The 19992-nt window shown below is 41.2% G+C and overlaps 1 protein-coding gene across 2 annotated transcripts in view; it reads right to left on the bottom strand.

The window, feature by feature from the left end:
* The window catches only part of PARP14 (poly(ADP-ribose) polymerase family member 14), a 35103-nt gene extending 16030 nt beyond the window's left edge, over positions 1–19073 (bottom strand). For both annotated transcript variants that reach the window (XM_046657964.1, XM_046657965.1), the window contains exons 1-9: positions 18831–19073; positions 16297–16533; positions 11948–14193; positions 9704–9940; positions 8931–9152; positions 6027–6105; positions 2811–2960; positions 2223–2285; positions 1489–1656 (exon numbers count right to left, since the gene is read on the bottom strand). In XM_046657964.1, coding sequence (XP_046513920.1) covers positions 1489–1656; positions 2223–2285; positions 2811–2960; positions 6027–6105; positions 8931–9152; positions 9704–9940; positions 11948–14193; positions 16297–16533; positions 18831–19020 — 3592 coding nt within the window. In that variant the 5' untranslated portion in view covers positions 19021–19073. The remainder of the gene's footprint in view (positions 1–1488; positions 1657–2222; positions 2286–2810; positions 2961–6026; positions 6106–8930; positions 9153–9703; positions 9941–11947; positions 14194–16296; positions 16534–18830) is intronic.
* Positions 19074–19992: the final 919 nt, after the last annotated feature.

The following is a 19992-nucleotide window of genomic DNA, read 5'->3' as shown; positions in this document are numbered from 1 at the left end:
GGAGCAGCTCAGGTGGTGCTAAGACAGGTAAAGAAGACAAACAAGGAGAATCTGCTAACCTTGACTTATTTGAGCAGACCAGCAATGGAACCGGTCAATGGAAGAAACAGCAGGTTTGCAATAACCCAGAAATACTTAAACATGGGTATATATGTATAGAAAACTAAAACTGCCTCCTCTCCTTGTTTCTTCTTTGACTCCACTCAGGGGCTCCCTTGGGAAGGTCTGTGCCACCCCTGGGCTGCCTGTTTTCTTGGCCCAAATCAAGTTAAGGTAGAAACACAAGACCAGAGCTTAGAGGAAAAAGCAGATAGAGACAGAGACTGGGGAGTCATTAAGTGGGTGTCCATAAAAGATGATAGATAGACAGACAGACAGTCAAGTAACAGGTTGGCTAATCTGCTAGGATTGGATGATATTACAAGGGGGATTAAAACATAAAGAGACTATAAATTATTTAGAAATAGAAAAGTAATAGACAGCATTCCATGTGAGAACATTAAGAGGAATGGTAGAGAATTACAGAAATCAAAATATGGGATAGAGGATTAGAAGAAGGCCCAGAAAGTGACAAGGGTGGTTAAGTTTATTGAGGCTAAACTTTTGGAGGGCCTAGAATGCCACTGTGAGACACTCGGATTCATATTCCTGAGCAACGGAATGGTCAATCCAGTACTGAGTATTCTCCCTCTGGGACCAGTCTGCTCCATTCAACTTCAAGCCCGAGAGTGTTGCCTCCCTTGACCAGCTCTCTTAAGGGAGACCAAGCAGGAATTCCTAATCAAGGCACATGACTCAGATTCCTGGGAAAAGAGCTCGCGGAGCATCACCTTACTAATGATAAACCCAAAGCACCAACTTTCTATATGAAGAATCACAAAATCATTATATAGTTTGAAGAAAGCAAGTAACTCAAAAGAGGCAAGTAGGCTTGAAAAGAGGAAGGTGGAGAGTTGAGTTTCTGACCCATTAGAACCCATTCGGTTCTGGTGACTGAGCAGCTTCTACGCAGAGATGTCCTAAGGCCAAACCTACACAGCCACTGTTGAGAAGTGAGAAGAGAGGGCAGGAAATGCTCATCTGGGAGTTGGGTACAGGGAGGTGGAAGTCGATGCACAGATGTTCTCCATGGAGACGGGATAGAGGAGGAGGTTCAAGACTAAAGAACGGGAAACGTAGGGGATGGGAAAAAGAGGCAGCAACTGATGAAAGAGAAGGAGAGATAGGCTTTCTTTCTCTTCCCCTCCCTCTCCCTTCTCTTCCATATTAGAGAGCAAATGTCTCTCTAATATTCTCACACACTCTTCAGTTTTCCTCATTTCTTCCTCTTTTACTTAAACCACCCACGAGTCTTGCCCATTCCCGCAGGGGCTGCCTCGGGTGACGAGGCTGCTCTGACTCAGATGCAGCACTAACTATATTAACAGTCAGCACCAAACCTCAGAGAAAGTGGACGCCTTGGGATTTAGACTTCCAGAGGCTACAAACCTGTTCCAATGGCTGGGAGGCAAATGGACGAGTAATTCCGATTTTCACACTCTTGTAAAACACAGGAAACCGATGTCTTGACATCATTTCCACCAACGACATGAATAATATTCTTGCACCTCAATGATCCACCTTCAGTAATTATATAATCACTTTTGCCCTGTTGAGCTGGGAAACACAAGACAAAAAGATGCAAAAGCAGATGCTGAGCCCACTCTTTGATTGTTTAGAAAGCAAAATGTCTCATTTGGCAAAGCATTTTATGTGAATAAGAGACTCCTGAAATACTATTTTGGATGAGGGGCTGGCCCCGTGGCCTAGTGGTTAAGTTCGCGCGCTCCACTGCAGGCGGCCCAGTGTTTCGTTGGTTCGGATCCTGGGCGCGGACATGGCACTGCTCATCAAACCACGCTGAGGCAGCGTCCCACATGCCACAACTAGAAGGACCCACAACGAAGAATATACAACTATGTACTGGGGGGCTTTGGGGAGAAAAAGGAAAAAATCTTTAAAAATACTATTTTGGATGAATCTTTCTGGCTTATCTTCTTTTTTGAACTGTGAGATTACTTTTCGCTTCTAATTCTCTACAATTGGAATTCTTCAGTAAAACGTGTGATTTTAAGATTAATATGCTGTCTCCCCAATCGCAACACTTTCCCCAGCCTGTCCACAGCCTCCCATATTCAGTCTTCCACTTATAATTTAGGACCAAAAATAGCATTGTGCTTTACCTTGGAGAGAACATTCCATTTCCACACTTGGTCCAGCATGTTCTAAAATTGCTTTGGAGACCCCTACATGAGAAAATCAAGATGGTTACAAATATGAATTAAAAAATCAATATAGTACATTTGGATCAGAATGATTGCCTCATTATCCAAACGCTTTCCCTATCATCAAAGGAATCCTATAACCTAGGAATTTCTGATAACAAAGAAGAAAAGTTCACATGAAATAACTGTTACTAATTATGAGAAACCATGTCAAAATAATTTCAAAATTATTAATTAATATTAATAAACCAAAGTTGTAGAAACCAGTTTAGCTGTAGGAACCATCCCTTATGGGATCTACTGTGACTATTACACTGGTCAAAATCCTACAAGTGGGCCGGCCCAGTGGCGCAGCAGTTAAGTGCGCATGTTCCACTTCAGCGGCCCGGGGTTCGCTGGTTCAGATCCCGGATGCAGATATGGCACCACTTGGCAAAAGCCATGCTGCGGTAGGCGTCCCATGTATAAAGTAGAGGAAGATGGGCACGGATGTTAGCTCAGGGCTAATCTTCCTCAAAGAAAAAAAACATCCTTCAAGTAAAGTACCTGCTTTGAGATTAAATGTGTTTGATGTTGAATTTACAATCACGTCTGCCTCTTCTTTGGTGATATCTCCAGAGGCCACCTGGAAGATGATGGGACCAACCTTCATTTCATGCACTCCTAAAGCAGGGCTAGAAAGAGTCCCATAGAAACCTGAAAAGAATAAAATTGGAGTCAATAACAAGTTGGCAACAGCAAGAATGACTTAGGTCTCATGCTCCTCACATGTGCCCCTCTCATACTTCTTCCCCCGCTCTCTCTGTGATCTGTAGCTTTTAACCTGACCCTGACCCTGAGCCCCAGTGATGGTCTTCTTCTGAAAAAGAATGATAAAATATAATACATATCAAACGTGGACTTCTGGTGCTGGCCAAGGTGAAGTTAGCCCACTAGAGCCTATCTCTGAAAACACAGGACAAATACAAGAAGCCACGAACTGAGAACTGAAAACTAAACAAAGGCAGGCAGGTTGGGGAAGGGAGTCACAACGTGAAGAAGCAACCTCAAACACTGCTGGTGAGAATGCAAACGGATACAGCCACTACAGAAAACAGTATGGAGATTTCTCAAAAAATTAAAAATAGAAATACCACATGACCCAGCTATTCTACTACTGGGTATTATCCAAAGAACATGAAATCAATAATTCAAAAAGATTTATGCACTCCGATGTTCACTGCAGCATTATGCACAATGGCCAAGACGTGGAAGCAACCCAAGTGCCCATGAAGGAATGAATGGATAAATACAGTGGAATACTACTCAACCACAAAAAAAGACAAAATCATGCCATTTGTAACAACATAGATGGACCTCGAGGGTATTATGCTCAGCGAAATAAGACAGATAGAGAAAGACAAATACCATATGATTTCACTCATATGTGGAAGATAAACACATGGATAAGGCGAACAGATTGGTAGCTACCAGAGGGGAAGGGGGTAGGGATAGGGCCAAAGGGGTAGCTGGGCACGTATGGATGGGGATGGATAAAAACTAGACTATTGGTGGTGAACACGATGCGGTCTATACAGAAACCGAAATATAATAATGTACACCTGAAATTACACAATGTTATGAAGCAATATGACCTCAATAAAATAATTTAAAAAGAAACAACCTGTACAGGGGGAGTTTCCCATTTGGTTCTGTTTTGAAATTTACCCTCGTTCCTCTCCCAGCTTTGACCCAAGGGTGGCTCTAGTTGCAAAACTGCTCAATGAGCAGAGGCAGCAAAACTCTCAGCGCATCCCTGTCCTTGTGGCCAGAGGACTGGGAAAAGGGGTCCCTGTGGGCTAAAGAGTATGAGACGAATCTTCATCATCTTCCACACTTTTTCTTTTTTGATCCAGGCCCTGCCCCAAGGCGACTCCAGTTGCAGAACTCCACAGTGGCACCACTGGGAGCTAAAACTCTGAGACAGATTCTGTATTTCTATCCAGAAGAATCAGGAAAAAGGACTGTGGTAGTCTGAAAAATGTATATATGTGTGTGGGGGGGAGGGGAATCCCTGCTATTTATTTTTTCTCTCTCTACTTTGCCCAAGGCCAACCCTGATCATGCAAAATTATGAGGCAGCTTAAACTCCGAGAGAACCCTGTCTTTCTGGCCAGAGGACCTGGAAAACGGGCTCCTGCAGCCAGAGTGTCAGGGCAACCCTAGAGAGGTGAGAGCTGGAAGAGGTGAACCCGTTCTGTGTATGAGCTGGAATAAATGCCGAGCTCATCCCAGAGCTGCCCACGTGGGGGCAGACGAAGCAGCGCAGCAAAGGCTTTCAGAACTGAACTGACCCTGGAACCGCTGCCCACACAGAAGGTGAGACAGAACTTCAGAATAAGGTCACCCGACTGACTGCCTGCTCAAAGAAACAAATGATCACCATCTTCCAGAGGATTTTGACAGGACCCAAGTCTCACAATATAATAATCAAAATGCCCAGCCTAGAATCCATAATGGCTTGTCCTACAAACAACCAGAAAGATGTGACCAATTCTCAAGGATAAAGACACTCAATCTAAATGCTAATCTCTAAATAATCCAGATGTTGGAATCACCAAATACTTTAAAGCATTTACTATACCTATGCTCCCAGAGGTCAAAGTAAACACATTTGAATGCATGGAAATGATTTGGAATAAGTGGAAAAACAGTTCGGAAAAACTGGAAAAACAGTTTATATTCTCTGCAGAGAAATATAAAAAAATATATATATAAATATTAAAAAATAAACTATAAAATAAGAATCAAATGGATATTTTAGAATTTAAAAATACAATATCTGGGGGCCAACTTGGTGGTGTAGTGGTTAAGTTCGCACGTTCCACTTTGGTGGCCCAGGCTTTGCAGGTTTGGATCCCGGGCATGTACCTATACACCACTCTTTAAGCCATGCAGTGGCAGTGTCTCACATACAAAATAGAGGAAGACTGGCACAGATGTTAACTCAGGGCCAATCTTCCTTAAGCAAAAAGAGGAAGATAGGCAGTGGATATTAGCTTAGGGCCAATCTTCCTCACCAAAAGAATAAATAAATAAATAAATAATACAATGTCTGAAATAAAAAATTCACTGGATAGGCTCAATAGTGTAGTAGACAGAGAAGAGTCAGGGAACTTGGATGTAGATCATTAAAAATTACCCAATCTGAAGAACAGAGAGAAAAAAGATGAAAAGAAAAAATAAAAAGAAGAATAGATCCTCAGGGACCTGTGGGACACTATCAAGAAGCTTAATATTCACGTTATAGGAGCACTAGAAGAAGAGAGAGAGAGACGAGTGCAGAAAAAATATTTAGACAATGACTGAAAAATCCCCAAATCTGATGGAAGACATACATATTGGGACTCAAGAAGCCTCAGCAAGCAAACAGCATAAACTCAAACACAGCAACAGCAAATTTGACAGAGGAGAAGCATTTGGTTGGTATTATCTCTTTAAATGTGTCTATGTCTGAAAACACACATCCTTAGAAAATAGCAGCCTCATCACAACTTAAAAACGAATTGTACACACTACATGACTCAGCCTGCCTACTCTTTCGCTCCAGATCACGTAAACATGGCCAGTGTCTTGCATGCTCAGGGGCATGGAATATAATTTAATATCTTCTTTATCACGAATTGATTTTTCCATAAAAATCATCACTACCATCTTTCACTTATGACTGAATAGTTATTTAGCAACTAGAAATAATTTCGTGATTTAAAAGCTTTACTGAACCTTGCGTATCTTTGGCCTTGGGAAGTTGCTCACTGACGAAATTTCCATTAGCCATTCTGGCAAGTTCATCTGCAAATGCCTGCAAATACAAAGACAGTTTTGACCACTACAATCCGCAGTAGATAAAGGAATTTGATTCAACAGGGCTTTTGATCCTGCATGCACACAATTTTAGGAGAGAACAGTTCTCCAAATATTATTTATTTTCATTATAGATTTTTAAAGTTATGAAAATAATACATATATGCTGTTTCTACAAATGCAAATCTGTTTCTACAAATAATTTCCTATGAAAATTATCAAAGATGTGAACAAAGATATAAACACAAGAATATTCATCACAGTGCTATTTACAATCAAGGAGAAATAAAACAGTTTAAAAATTCAATAGAGAAATGGCAAAATAAATGTTAGTATCCCCATGTGTTGGGATATTTAGCAGCCATTAAAAATCATATTTCCAAAGAATAGTTAATAGAAAAGGGAAATGCTCATTTTATACGATTAAATGAAAAAAGACTGATATTAAATTACATCATGTAATCCCACTTTTAAAAGTACGCATGCATCAAAGAATCCTGGAATGAAATACAACTAAAAGAACTTATGCATTTTGTATTGTTCAAAGTTTCTACAATGAATATGTATTACTTCCATAATTCAGGAAGAGCAAATAACTTGCTAATTGTTAAAAATACAGTGTTAGAAAAACTATCACAAGGACCCAAACAATTCAGTTTTTAACTTCTTATTGGGACCAGGAGAGGAATGCCTAGGGAAGAAGAGGCTGGTATGTGTATTCTAGGGTTAATTAACGTGTGAATTCCCTTTCTGCGCCTGGTAGTGACACCCCAACATCATCACTTTCTCTCTCCTTGTAAATAAACAAACAGAGAATTTTGTTGGAAAAAAACAAGTCACATCTTGGCTAAAAGGCTGATACAGTAACGGGAGGAGGCCTGGGAGAGACCATAAAGCCAGGGCCGCAGGCTCACAGACCCCTGGAGGCGGGGCAGGTGAGCCACGTGTCAAGATGAACTGGTTTAACTCTGGAGAACTAGAGAGCACCTGTCACTCAGCCACAGCAAACTGTTCAGGCAGAAATTCATGTCCCATGTGCCAGAACTTTTGAATTTTTAGGTTACAGTGGATATCTGGAGTTTTATGTGAAATTCTTAAACGTTAGCAACTGATTCAAATTTTTTAAAAATACCTGACATAAAGCCCATCTAGAGGCCATGATCAGACCACAGGCTGCTGTTATGCAACCTCTGTTACAGTCTCCACCTACAAACATCTCAATAAGTCTTGCTGATTTTTGTGAAATTATAACCAAAGTGTAACTGTCTTTAAAAGTCTTAAGAGAAAAAGTGTCACAGCCTTGTGTGGGGCATCAATACTATTTCCAGTGACAGTAAAGGTGTCTGTATAGACTAATCCTTTTACAGAATACTTGCAGAGTACTCTGAGTCTTTAGGAAAGAAAATGAGGGCTGGAGTGACACAGAATTAGCGAGATTCAAAGGATTAGGTCCCTGTCACACACTCACTCTCCTCTTCACTCAGCCATTCATTCAAAAACACTCAGCACTTCACGTCTCTTAGTTCATTTTATGTGTAAAAATCTTAGCTCTCAAAGTAATTACGATCTATAGGAGGGAAGGTATGTGCTACATACCCATTCCATAATCCACATCACCTTGGACAATGCAAGTCACAGGGAGGTTGTTCAAAAAGTATTCATTTACTAGAAATTCCTGGAGTTATGCACACCAACCAAATAGACTGCCTGGGTGGTTTGGCCATCTGATTAGAATTTAAATTAGATTTGTTTGCTTCCAAAAAACTTAAAGGTAGTGTTGAGATCCAGAAAAAAATTAAGTATGACCTAAAAATTCAGATGGTCCAATGATCCGTAGACATCTCTTGAGTTGCTGACCTTAATCTGTTTAATTCTTGTACTATCATGGAACTATCCAAACATTTACTGTCACCTACTCTGCTGGACTCTAAGGACTTGGAAGACAGGACTAATGGCCTCTTATTAAATGCCTCTTGTTCTCCCATATTGCCAGTGAGTCCAGTGGCTCACTCATAGCTGATGCTCAGCAAATGTGAGCTGGTTCATAAACTCTCTATGACCGAAGATGGTTCTCGTGTTTCTGGTCCCAATTCTCCTACTCCCATGGGGATGTGCTGACTTCATTCTAACCACACCCTTCAGTTCTATCTCATCCTGACTTTCTCCCATTTGTAGGACCACAACTGTGCTTTTATATTAAGTATCAAAATGTCTATGTTCATATGGAAGGGAATCATCTAGATTAAGAGAGGGTTGAGGGATATGTCAACTCTATTGCAATGTATGGGCCTTATTTGGATTCTGATTCAAACAAACTAGCTGTAAAAACAAAATTACACATTTATGAGACTGTTGGAAATTTGAGCATTGACTTGATAATTGATAAAACAAAGCAATGATTGTCAATTTCTTTTGTGTGTGAAATAGTATTGTGCTTATATTACTTTTTAGAAAGAATCCTAATGTCTAAAATAAATACTGAATTGTTTATGGGCAAAATGTATATATCTGAGATTTGCTTCAAAATACGGGAGGAAGGTAAATAATAGAGATGAAACATATTGGTTATTGGTTGATAATTATGAAGATGAGTGATGGGTACAAGGAGCTCATTATACTATTTCGTCTATTGAAATTTTCCTTAATAAGAAGCTGAATTTTTTTCTACATTCATAAATTTGCTTGCAATTTGCCATGACACAACTACGCTTTTAACTTTCCTGGATGGGAAATATATGAAAGAAACAACCTATTAGACCAAGAATACATTTGAAAACATTAGGGCTCAGTTGCCAAAATAATCAGAAATGAGCGAGACTGTACCTGAATATTTCCAAGATCATTCGGGTGCAGCAGAAAGTGAACCTCTTTTAAAGTTGACGGTTGGTTCTTGCTATGAAATTTGAACACTTCGGAAATGATTAATTTAGCAAAAACAGGTTTAGGAAATCCCAAATTTCCTGTTCCTATTGCTGGAAATGCAATTGATTTCAAGGACAAGCTCTCAGTGACTTCCAAACATTCTCTGATTATGTCTTGCATGATCTGAAAAGCACAAAGCACATCCTTATAGGTTTTGCGTAGAAATAGGAGTTAAAACAAAAAGAACAAGAATTTAGCAACTTTGACTGTGATCTCTGTCTACTCCTTTTTGTTTTCTACAAGAAGCAGGTGAAGGGCAGTCAGAAATAGAAAGAAAACTACAGGAGTAGACGAGGAAAAGAAAAGGAGAATGTGAGAGACCCTCCAAAAAAATTCAAACTCAGCGATGAAGGAAAGAAGGAAAGCAAGGACTCTTCTAACCCTTCATTCTCTTCCGTTCTCCATGCCGTCACTTCACCTTCTTCATTAAAGACGTGTTGTCTTCAATAACTCTTCCCTGAGCCCCAATAATGTTTGAGCACTCGAATCAATTTTATTATTAACTGGTCCTCAGGAGAAGCTAGCTACAGGGGAAAGAAAAGGCCAGAATGACGAAACCCGCCAAGAAGGTGACGTTATTACAGAAGAGAAACAGACAGGGTTCAATCTACATTATAGTGAAAGGAGAGTCCAAAGGGCTACGAATTCCCTGGAGAATTTACAACCCGGCCAACCTTGTATGAAGAGGTGCTGTCATTTGCCCAGTCCGGAGCCACCACGTGAAGCACACGGCGGCAATGCAGATTGCAACCACTGGTTTGGAGAATCGTGCCCACGCTGACAGGTATCCCTTGTCCAGCTGTGTTCAATTCCTCCTGGAGCTTTGGCCCAGCTTTATTCAAGAGGGCCTGAGAAAGGGGCCCGCTATTAAGCTCAAGTTCCGAGGAAATGGAGTTGACAACAACATCGGTCTTAAAGACAAAACCAACACTTTGTTTCAAATTCTAACAAAAAGCATTAATCAAGGATTACTATATCTGAGCTGCGGGGCTTGGCACAACTAAGATGATTTAGTGTTCAGAGACTGAAATACCACCCCAGGACAAACTGTTATTAGAAACTTATTTAAATAACACTCCAGGACAAAAGAGAGCTGTCAAAAAGCAATGTATAAGTGTCATGCGATTGCTGAAAGAATGCAGAGGAAGCACCCTCAGGGCCTAGTGAAGACACCATGGGCAATGTGGCATCTGAGAAAGGGGAAGAGTGGCAGCAGGCAGAGAGTGCCAGGGAAGTCATTCGGGAGGGGGAACAGCATGAACATAAAATGGTAGGTTGTGAGCTGTGAGTAGATTAGTTTCACCTGATAAGAGAGCTTCTGCAGCAAAATGGTGCAAGCCAGGCCAGAGATGTTACCCTGGGGGAGAACTGCAGAGGCCTTTGAGTGCCAAGCCAACCGGACTTCCCGACAGTGAGGAGCCGTGGAGGTTTTTTCAGCAGGAGAGTTAGTATAGGCAGATTAATCAGGCTAGATTAAGATGCCGAGAGAACAGAGCAGAGGGAATGTGACCAAGGGCTTTCAAAGCTGCCCTGGATGGGTCACTGAGGAATAACAAGTAGCAGGAAGGCACACATCGACGGGAATGAAAGGAGCGGGAGGAATGTCTCACTGGTCAGTGTTCAAGGTGGACGAGAAACGGAACTCATTGCGATTATTGACTCTTGGTCAAAAGAGTTTCTTGTTTATTTGTTTGGTTTTTTCAAAATGAGAAACAAAATTATTTTTAATATTTTGAAATAGTGCAATGGTTAAGAGCCTGAACAAATTCCAATCCTGGATCTACCATTTATTAGCTGTGGGACTTGAGCAAATTATTTAACTGCTCTAAGTGTCGTTCCTTCATCTGTGAAATGAGAATACTACTACTCCGGGAATTTACCTCATGGCACTGAATGAGAATATGCACGCCAAGCACTTAGCGTAGTGCCTGGCACATGGTAAATAATCACTGTTAGCTATTATTCTTTTAGTTATTATTTAAACTTACTGTAAGTAGAGATCTAATTTTTAAAAATCTTTCAGTATTTTAAACTAAAAAAATATTTTCTAAAAAGTAACAGCGTGAGCCAAAAAGGAGGATGACCCACAGAATGGGAGAAGATATTTTCAAATCACATACCTGGTAGGGGTCTGTGCCCCGAATATATAAAGAACTCTTAAAATCAATAATATAAAGATAACCCAATTTAAAAGAGGGTAAAGGATCTGAATAGACATTTCTCCAAAGGAGATTTGCAAATGACCTTTCCTCAAGTCCCTTCCCCAGGACTGCCCACAATTGCCCAATTAAAGAAGAAACACCTGGCACAGCAGGGGCTTGCAGAGCGGCTGTTCCGAGACATTAGAGTTCCCAAAATATGACAGGTGTAAAGGCACTGAAAAAGCATAGAGAGCCGTGTAGATAGAAAGTATCATTGTGGATTTTCACATTTACTGGAAACCTAGTGATGTGAATACACTTCCAGTTCTCACAAATAACTGGCCAATCTGTATCAGTAAACCTCTTGCTGAAGTAGCCCAAGTTTCCAAGGAAACCTGTTTCAAAGCAGGGATGGAGGGCATAGGATTCTCTCCCTTGATTTTTCTTTTTTTTTTTTTTTGAGAAAGATTAGCCCTGAGCTAACTGCTGCCAATCCTCCTCTTTTCGCTGAGGAAGACTGGCCCTGAGCTCACATCCATGCCCATCATCCTCTACTTTGTATGTGGGATGCCAACCACAGCATGGCTTGCCAAGCAGTGCCATGTCCACACCCGGGATCCGAACTGGCGAACCCAGGGCCGCCAAAGCGGAACATGCGAACTTAACTGTGGCGCCACCAGACTGGCCCTCTCTCTCCCTTGATTCTAATCTTCCTTTGTCAACAGACTAACTGGAGTCACAGCACCTCGGTGGAGTTCTGTACAGAGGGACACACACCGTTGCATTCTGCACATCTCCTTTCACCAACAGGATCCTCAGGCCTCTCGGGGACAACAGCATTTGTCCGTGTCCATGATCTTGTCTCAAGCTGGACTGGACCGCTGCTGGTACACTGGGTGGGGAAGCAGTACCACGCAGGGTGTCTCTAAATATAGTTTTCACGGTTTCGGCAAAGGCCTCGACAGTCTTCTCAGCCGTATCAGCTAGGTAAACCTCTTTCAAGGTGTATCCATCCCAGTTGTCCTGGAAGTATTCCTTGATAGCCAAAACAATGGTCTCCACACACTGCAGTAAGGGAAAGCCAAAGATTCCAGAACTAATAGCAGGGATGGCTATGGATTGGCATTTGTAGTCTTCGGCCAAAAGGAGACTTCCTTTCACCACTCTCTTTAGCTGGCCCACACACCTCTGGGCCTCATCTCTAGTCCACCGGGGCCCCACGGCGTGGATCACATGGCGGTAGGGGAGCTTTCCTGCTTTTGAGATGGTGGCATGGCCAACGGGGATCTTGCCCTCTCGCTTCACTATCTGGTCACATTCGGCTTGGAGCTCAGGGCCAGCTGCTTTTAAAAGAGCAGCAGCAAGGCTGCCGCTGAGCTTGAGGTCCTCGTTTGCTGCATTCACCACGACTTCAACAGGAAACTGTGTCAGGTCGCCCTGCTGCACAATCAGCGAGACCCCGGGGGCCACGTCTGTGCGACAGAAGCACTTCCGCCCGTCAGTGCTGCCTCCCTCCTCCTCTTCATTCTTCTGTAGTTCAAGAAAACAACCAAATGACCGTTTGACCTCACTTTTACAATACTGTGCCTTATCCTGGAACAACTGCCTGGCTCCCGGCATATCGATACGGATGGTTTTAACACGGACTGAATCCCGGGCTTCCTTGACCATCTTCATTCCCTCGAGGACTTCGGGCTTTGGGCCAGTTAGTAAAATCCCTTTTGGTTTGTGCTCACAATTGAAAATTACCTGCACATTTTCCCTCTTTAGCTTTTGCCAGACTGGCTTCTTTTGTGACCTTAAATAATCAATAACTAAGGAAGGCTTTACTTCAATCAATCTCTCTATTTTCGTGTGTTTTTCCACGAAGTTAAAAAGCAAGCGATGGACTTCATCTACTTGTTTCACACAGCCTGCAATGATGACCTCAGCCGTGGTTTCTGAAGTTAACTCGTTGATTATTACAGTCTTTGACAATGAATTATGTGTCTTATGCAAATTACTAGTGAGTCCTTTCCATTTCTTGTCATTAAGAACTTCCCTGTCCTCAACGTCAATGCACTTATAATGTAAGGCGCTCACCATTTGCTTTTCAGCTTCTAACAGAACATCAGAAGAACAGCTGGTTAAGAGAATAGTTGTGCCCTCTAGCTCATAAATTGCAAGAATTTTCTGTGCTATAAAAAGAGACTTAGAGAATTCTGCACAGTCTACCTGTTGCAAAAACTGGAAAACCTCAGGGGGAAACTGAATGTTTTTCTGAACCATGGTGTACACCATTTCCTGGAGTTCACACTTTACTTTATACACATCTACTCGGAGTCCTTTCAAGCATAAGTGTTGAGTGGCTCTATCATAAGAAATCTCCATCTCTGGGCACTCCTTGAAGAGACGCTCTTGGACACCACTGTGGCACAGAAGAGAATACCTTCCTGGAGAAATGGCCACTTTTTCCTTCAGACTTTGCTCTTCTCTTTTAATTTTTTGAGTGGTACTTTCTATTAATTCCTTGATTTGTGGCTCAATGTTTTGTATATCCTCTGATTTCCCCACTAAGGTTACAATCCCCATAGTTGTATCAAACTCCATCAAAATCCTATCATCTTCTAAATCTTCTTTTATGATGTCCCACACTATTGGATCCACCTTAAGCAGAGTAACTTCATATTGAGACCTGATACCAGAGAATGCTGTGGAAGCGTCTTTCTGCCAGGTCTTGATTCTTCGTCTTCCTTGATTGGCTAAGGTGGCCGCGGGTCTGATGGTAACATCACCACTGAGTGGGGACCATGTTAGCTCACAGTGACAACGTTTCACTTCATCATTTATCTCCTCAATCAGGTGATTCTTTTTCTGGAAGAACTTCCATAATGGAAGATCCACGGATTCTCGGAATGGGGCTGGAAGCTTGATCAGAGGTTTCTCCTTTCCATACAAGGCTGTGCCCAAAGAGGTATAATACGGGAACACAGACAGTGGCATATTATTGAGTTCAAGTTTCTTGGTCAAGATGGTGTCTAACACTTAAAAGGAAAGAAATAAAATAAAATAATCTCAGTGTGATATGTTTCAAATGAAAAAAAAAAAAAACCTTTCCTATTCTAGAGGGAAAAAAAGCCTCATGTTTCTAGAACTTTGCTGTTACAACATGCTATTAAAAAGCAGCACTACTCTCAAAGTTCTCAGATATAAAGTGATATGTATTAACACTACACAGATATCCTTCATTTAGTGGAATAATTGCTTTCCAGTTAAGGTCGCTCTAAGTTGAAATTCTGTTAAGTAAATTCTATTTTCTGTTTTTCTGATAACACTGATATGTCACCACCAGGTTAAGAAAGAGGTAGGAGTTTGGGCACAAGCATGGGGACAATGTTGCCCCGCTGTAAATAATACTTTGGTGCTCAGAGCAAAGCTCATCTGAGTATCACACTATTTCTTCTTCTCACACAGTTTCACAAGTTCAGCCTTCATAGATAACTTCGAGTCCAATGGAACCACTGAAATACAATATTGCTAACCAGATTCTGTTTTTAATCCAGCTTTATCTACAGTTTGCCTCATTACTGGTAACCCATTTTAAGGGGTAAAATAGCCTACAAGAAAAATTACTGTTACAGGTGTATAGGAGATTAGGGAAAAGTAGAGAAGTTAAGAACATAGAATATGGGACCAAAGGCTCAAATCCTGGCTGTGTCACTTATGAGCTGTGTGATCTTGGTCAAGTTATTTGACTTTTCTGCTCCTCAGTTTCTTCATTTGTAAAACAGAGATTATAATAATAGCAATGCCCATAAAGCAATGTCTGTGAATGCACTTTGTAGCACACTACAGAGCTAAAATGTAAGTCATAATTATAAGAAGGAACAGCCAGAGAAAGAAAATGAGAACCAGTGAATCTCAGACCACAGAGAACAGGGGATGAGTGAGTTTGGAGAAGGAGGTGTGGTCAACATAGTCAGTTGGTGCAAAGAGGTCAAGGTGATATAAAACCTTGAGAGTGCCCTGGACATTCATATGTGTGGCTCTGGCATAAAATGAACCTTAATTAAGTAGTTCCTGTTATGAGTTGTACACGTGTAATGTAGACATTCTGAGGAAACATGCAACTACCCCACGCCCTCCAGATGTTTGAAAGCCCCAAAGCTGTCAACTCCACCACAGGCTGGGAGGTTAACTTCTAGGGTAGAGAGCTTGATGTAGCTTTCTCCCTGGGCCCAAGACCAGGCTAAGGGAGATTTAAAGGATGTCTGACAGAAGCTCCACTTTAGCCCCTTTGCCCAAGGAACATGGAGTCTTTCATTCCATTTTAATCCAAACCCAACCTTCACCCTAGTTTCCCTAACTTGTAAAAGCTGAAGGGAGGTTCCTCCAGGTAGCCCCATGAAAAAATTTCTCTTACATGGGTAGCATACCACATGCTCCTTTCTCGTGCTCCCCCAGTTAGTCCCAGGCACAACACTCTTTCTCTCCCTAAGAAGCCTGGCCCCCTTATTCCTACTCCTCAGCCTTGACCTCTGAACATCAGTGGAGACTCAACATCAGTCTCCAAGCTGACTTATCCTCAGAGAACTGGCAATCTATGTCAACAAAACCCTAAGAAGTGTTTCCCTAAGGTTCAGCTGGACATGGTTTTCACAGGGTCACTGCAAAGAATAATCCAGCAGGCATCCATTGCTCATGTGAAATGATGACACTGACAGGTGAAAAGGGAAGGATACTTTATAGGAACTGTATGTGTGTCTGAGTATTTCTTTACCTAACCTTGTTGAAATTAACTTGAGAATTTGCACCAAGAGTGCAGCTACAACACAGATCATCTCTTTTTTTAATACAGTATTTCAGACGCTAAGAATTATATGTTTTTCAGTCCATCGCAGGCAGAGACTCATGAAAGATTATCCTTATATTTTTCAAAAACTTGACGTTGCTTCTGTAAAGTTTGAATCGCTGGACTCATTAAGCATATATCCAAGATGAACAGAATGACTAATTGGATTTACAATTAAATATATGAGCAAAAAAATTAAATACATCAGAATTCAACTGATAAGGGTTAAGATCTACTAAAATATGGTTTAGATTATGCCAGGTAAGGTTTACAAAATCAGGCTAAGAGATGTTACCTCTTTTGTCAAAAAACTCAATCAGAGCCGAACTCTCTTCAGGAAAATACTCAATGTTGACCACTCTTCCCCCTCCATTATGAGGATTTCCAAATAAATTTTTTAAACTATCATCATCAACACCAGGCGGTAGGTTTTCAACCCTGATAGTTTTTGTCACTTCCAGAAGTCTTGGAGAAAGCTGAAGCTCTTTCACTGAATGGTGGTTGGCACAATCTTCAACAAATTTCATGATATCTACAAACCAAAATCAATCAATCAGAAAATTATGATTATATCTTTATATTATTCAGAAGAAACGGTGGATATTAATTGAGATAAGGGAGAGAGCTAAGCACTGAATTTTTAGACTCAAAAGTTTAATTCCTCCATGAGAATTTACAAGCCTAAAACTCCAGCTCTCTGAATGACGCACATATGAAGGTCTTGCCTGGATTACTGTCACTGAGCTCTGTCCCTTAGGTGGCCCTCTCCATCCCTCCTTGACATTGTCACCTGAGTGCTCTCTCTACAACACAAATCTCCTCATTCCACTCCTTTGTCGAGCCTTTCAGTGGCTTCCCATTACCTGCAGGCATAAGTTCACAGCCATAGCTGGCCTTACAGTGCCCTTGGCTATTTGACTCCAAACTAATTTGCAAGCATCACCTCTGGTTATTTCCTGCTATTCATTTTATTTCCCATGTTGCCACAAAAACCAGTGATTATTTTGAAAACTCTATTCTCTTTGAAAACTCCATTCTCTTTTGCCTTTGTATACACAATTTTCTGTGCCTGACATGCCCTTCTCCAATTTTTTATTCTGGTCCTATTCCTCCTTCAAGACTCAGCCCAACTATCTCTTTCCAATTAATAAATATTGATGGTGGGCCCACGATGTACCAGGTACTGTGCCAGGATCTGGGGATAGAATGATGAATATAACAAGCCCTTGCAACTTTGCCATCCAGGAGGGAGGAAAAGCAAGCAAAGTACCTATTGTGGGATCAAATGAGGTGGGAAGGCTAATACTAGGAATCAGACAAGGATTCCCAGAGTAAGTGGCCTGGGTTTCTAAGGATGAAGAGGAGTTTACCAGATAGATAAGGGGAGGAAGCATTTCGGGCAGAGGGAACAGCAGTGGCATGAAACAACGTAGTACATCTGGGACCTGACAGACTGGCACTGCTGGAGTATAAACTTCGCAGAAGAGAGTAGGTAGGGCAAACTGAAGCCACCTTGTCTGGGTCCGCTTTCCTCCCATTCCCCACAGCCTCCTGTTCACAGCTGAGGGAGGCAGCTCCTTCTCTTCCATCTTCATTATTCACTTACACATGGGTTTCCTCCCTGCCCCATGTGAGTGCCTCAAGAACGGGAACCCAGAATTATTTCTCTCTGTACCGACAGCACTTAGACAAGTGTCTGGCACATAATAGGTGTTTAAGATTTTTGATCAATGAACAAAAGCAAGTCCATTTACTTTTACCTTTATAAGAAATAATCATAAATTTTAAGTAAGAATAGCTCCCTTTATTGAGTCCTTACCATGTCTCAGGTACTGTGTTAACATCTTTTTAAACATTAGCTCATTTAATCCTCCAGAAACTGTCTTAGGTAGGTATTATTATCCCCATTTTAGAGATGAGGAAAGTGAAGCACACAGAGGGTAGTAACTTGGCCAACCTCAGATAATTAGTTAAATGGCGGAGCTAGAATTTTGACTTCATGACCTGCACTCTTAATTAACTAGCCCACTGCCATGGCCACGGGATAGAAAGGGCTGGGGACTGGAAAATGTCCTTGTCTTTCTGGAGATGGCTCTTCCAGTTTCAGAGATTGTCCACAGACTGCTGAAACAGACCTTAAGAAGCACTCACTTTCTGGATCACACACACTTACTCATCCCTGCATTTGTGGTGACCAAGAAAGTACTAGGAAATTACGGTAAAGGGGATAAGAGAACAGGCTGTAGAGGTGGGCTGCCTGGGTTCAAATCCAGTCCTTCCATTTATTAGCATCTCTACCTCTGTCTCCTCGACTGTAAAATGAGGAATGATAATAATAATCTCAAAAGATTGTTGAAAGGAACAAATGAATTAATACATATAAGGAGCTTAGCATAGTCCCTGACTTAGAGTAACACTATACAAGTGTTTGCTACTATTACTACCTTCTGCTAGGTCCAGTTTGGTAATACAGATCACTATTTACTGCTTCCAATGAGATAACACAGGTGAAAACACTCACTCTTCTGCTTGGAATCACTTTAACAACCTTAGACTTTAGATTTCTATCTACATGTCTCTCTCTCTCTCACACACACACACACACACAACTGATTCAATCAAGTTTGATCTATTAAACACACCACATTTTTGTTTCAAAAGAAATTTGCTTCCCTTTCAAAGTAAAAAAGCATCTCTATTAACTTGGAGTTCCCTCTTACCAGCTACTAGAAAGACTCAAACTTTCAGAGAAGCTCCATAAGCTGCGTGTCCAAAATGCCCAACTGTGGTGCAAAGAACACTGGGAAATGAAGCATCACTTGATCTTACCTAGATATTTTTGAAAGGTAACCACGGCAACATCAAAATCTCGCATTACTTCCATTTGAAAGTCATCACTGGACAGGCCACTTATGTTCTCCACTAACAAGGTTAACATTATATCCGACACATTTGCCTTGAGATTTTCAAATGCAACCAAAGAGGGAATATTTTCACATTCTTTGGGGATATCTTCCATTTCTTCTGATCTTCTAGTGAGAGAGAATTCTGTTTCCAGTCCTTCTGATGCATCTGATTTTAGGGAGACAAAAGAGGTACAAAATGTTATATTTATCTACCACGGTCTTAGCAAAATAAATTAGCATATGACATTGCCTTTTTTCTTTCCCAATCTCTTGGCTAACTCAAATAAAAACAGATCTCAGAAGGCTTTTTGCTTAATTTAATTAAAAATTAAATGCAGCATTTGTCTATTATTATTAAGTTCAATTTTATTACAGTCTTTTCTGTCTTGTCTCTCTGAGGAACCTGCCTTATCTCTCATAGCACTTGCCTTAGATCTCTATCACAGCACCACATTATAGTTATTGAACTCAGCTTCTCAAAAGCGAGGAACATGTGTAGTTGTGTTTGTATTGTTGGCACACGGTACATACTTGAGGCTCAATAAGTGTTTGCTGAATTGCAGATTTACTGCTTGGGCCACTGGAGGAAAGCAAGAGTTTGAAAAGCAATAAGCTCCTATTTCGAAAGAGAAAAAAGAATGTTGGTAGTGAATGACTAAGGACTAAACATAGAAGGTGAGATGGCCTAGAGAGCTGCATATATAATCTAACTCACTGAATAGCAATCACCCCAGCCAGCTTGTTCCTCTCCATTGTTGGCCATAAGTGAGTTACATACATACATAAGGTCAGTCTCACTCTGTGCTTGTCCAGTAAAGCATAATGCATGTGATGTGATCTTTAGACATTCTGTGAGCAACTGTTCAATTGGGGCCTTATTATGTTCAAGACACTGGATGTGTGGAGAGGGGTGCATACAAAAAACATTAGATAAGGAACAGCTTTTCTGACAGAGGTACCCAAGAAACTGAGAAAGGGAACTGACATTTGTAAATGTTTATTATGGCAGAGTAAAATGCTACATGCTCATCAAATCCTTTTTTTTTCTTCCTGGGCAACATTTCCCAGACTTCCTACAGTTCAGT

Source organism: Equus quagga, chromosome 4, assembly GCF_021613505.1.
Source record: "Equus quagga isolate Etosha38 chromosome 4, UCLA_HA_Equagga_1.0, whole genome shotgun sequence".
In the NCBI taxonomy this organism is placed as follows: domain Eukaryota; kingdom Metazoa; phylum Chordata; class Mammalia; order Perissodactyla; family Equidae; genus Equus; species Equus quagga.
This window is presented reverse-complemented; position numbering and strand designations above follow the sequence as displayed.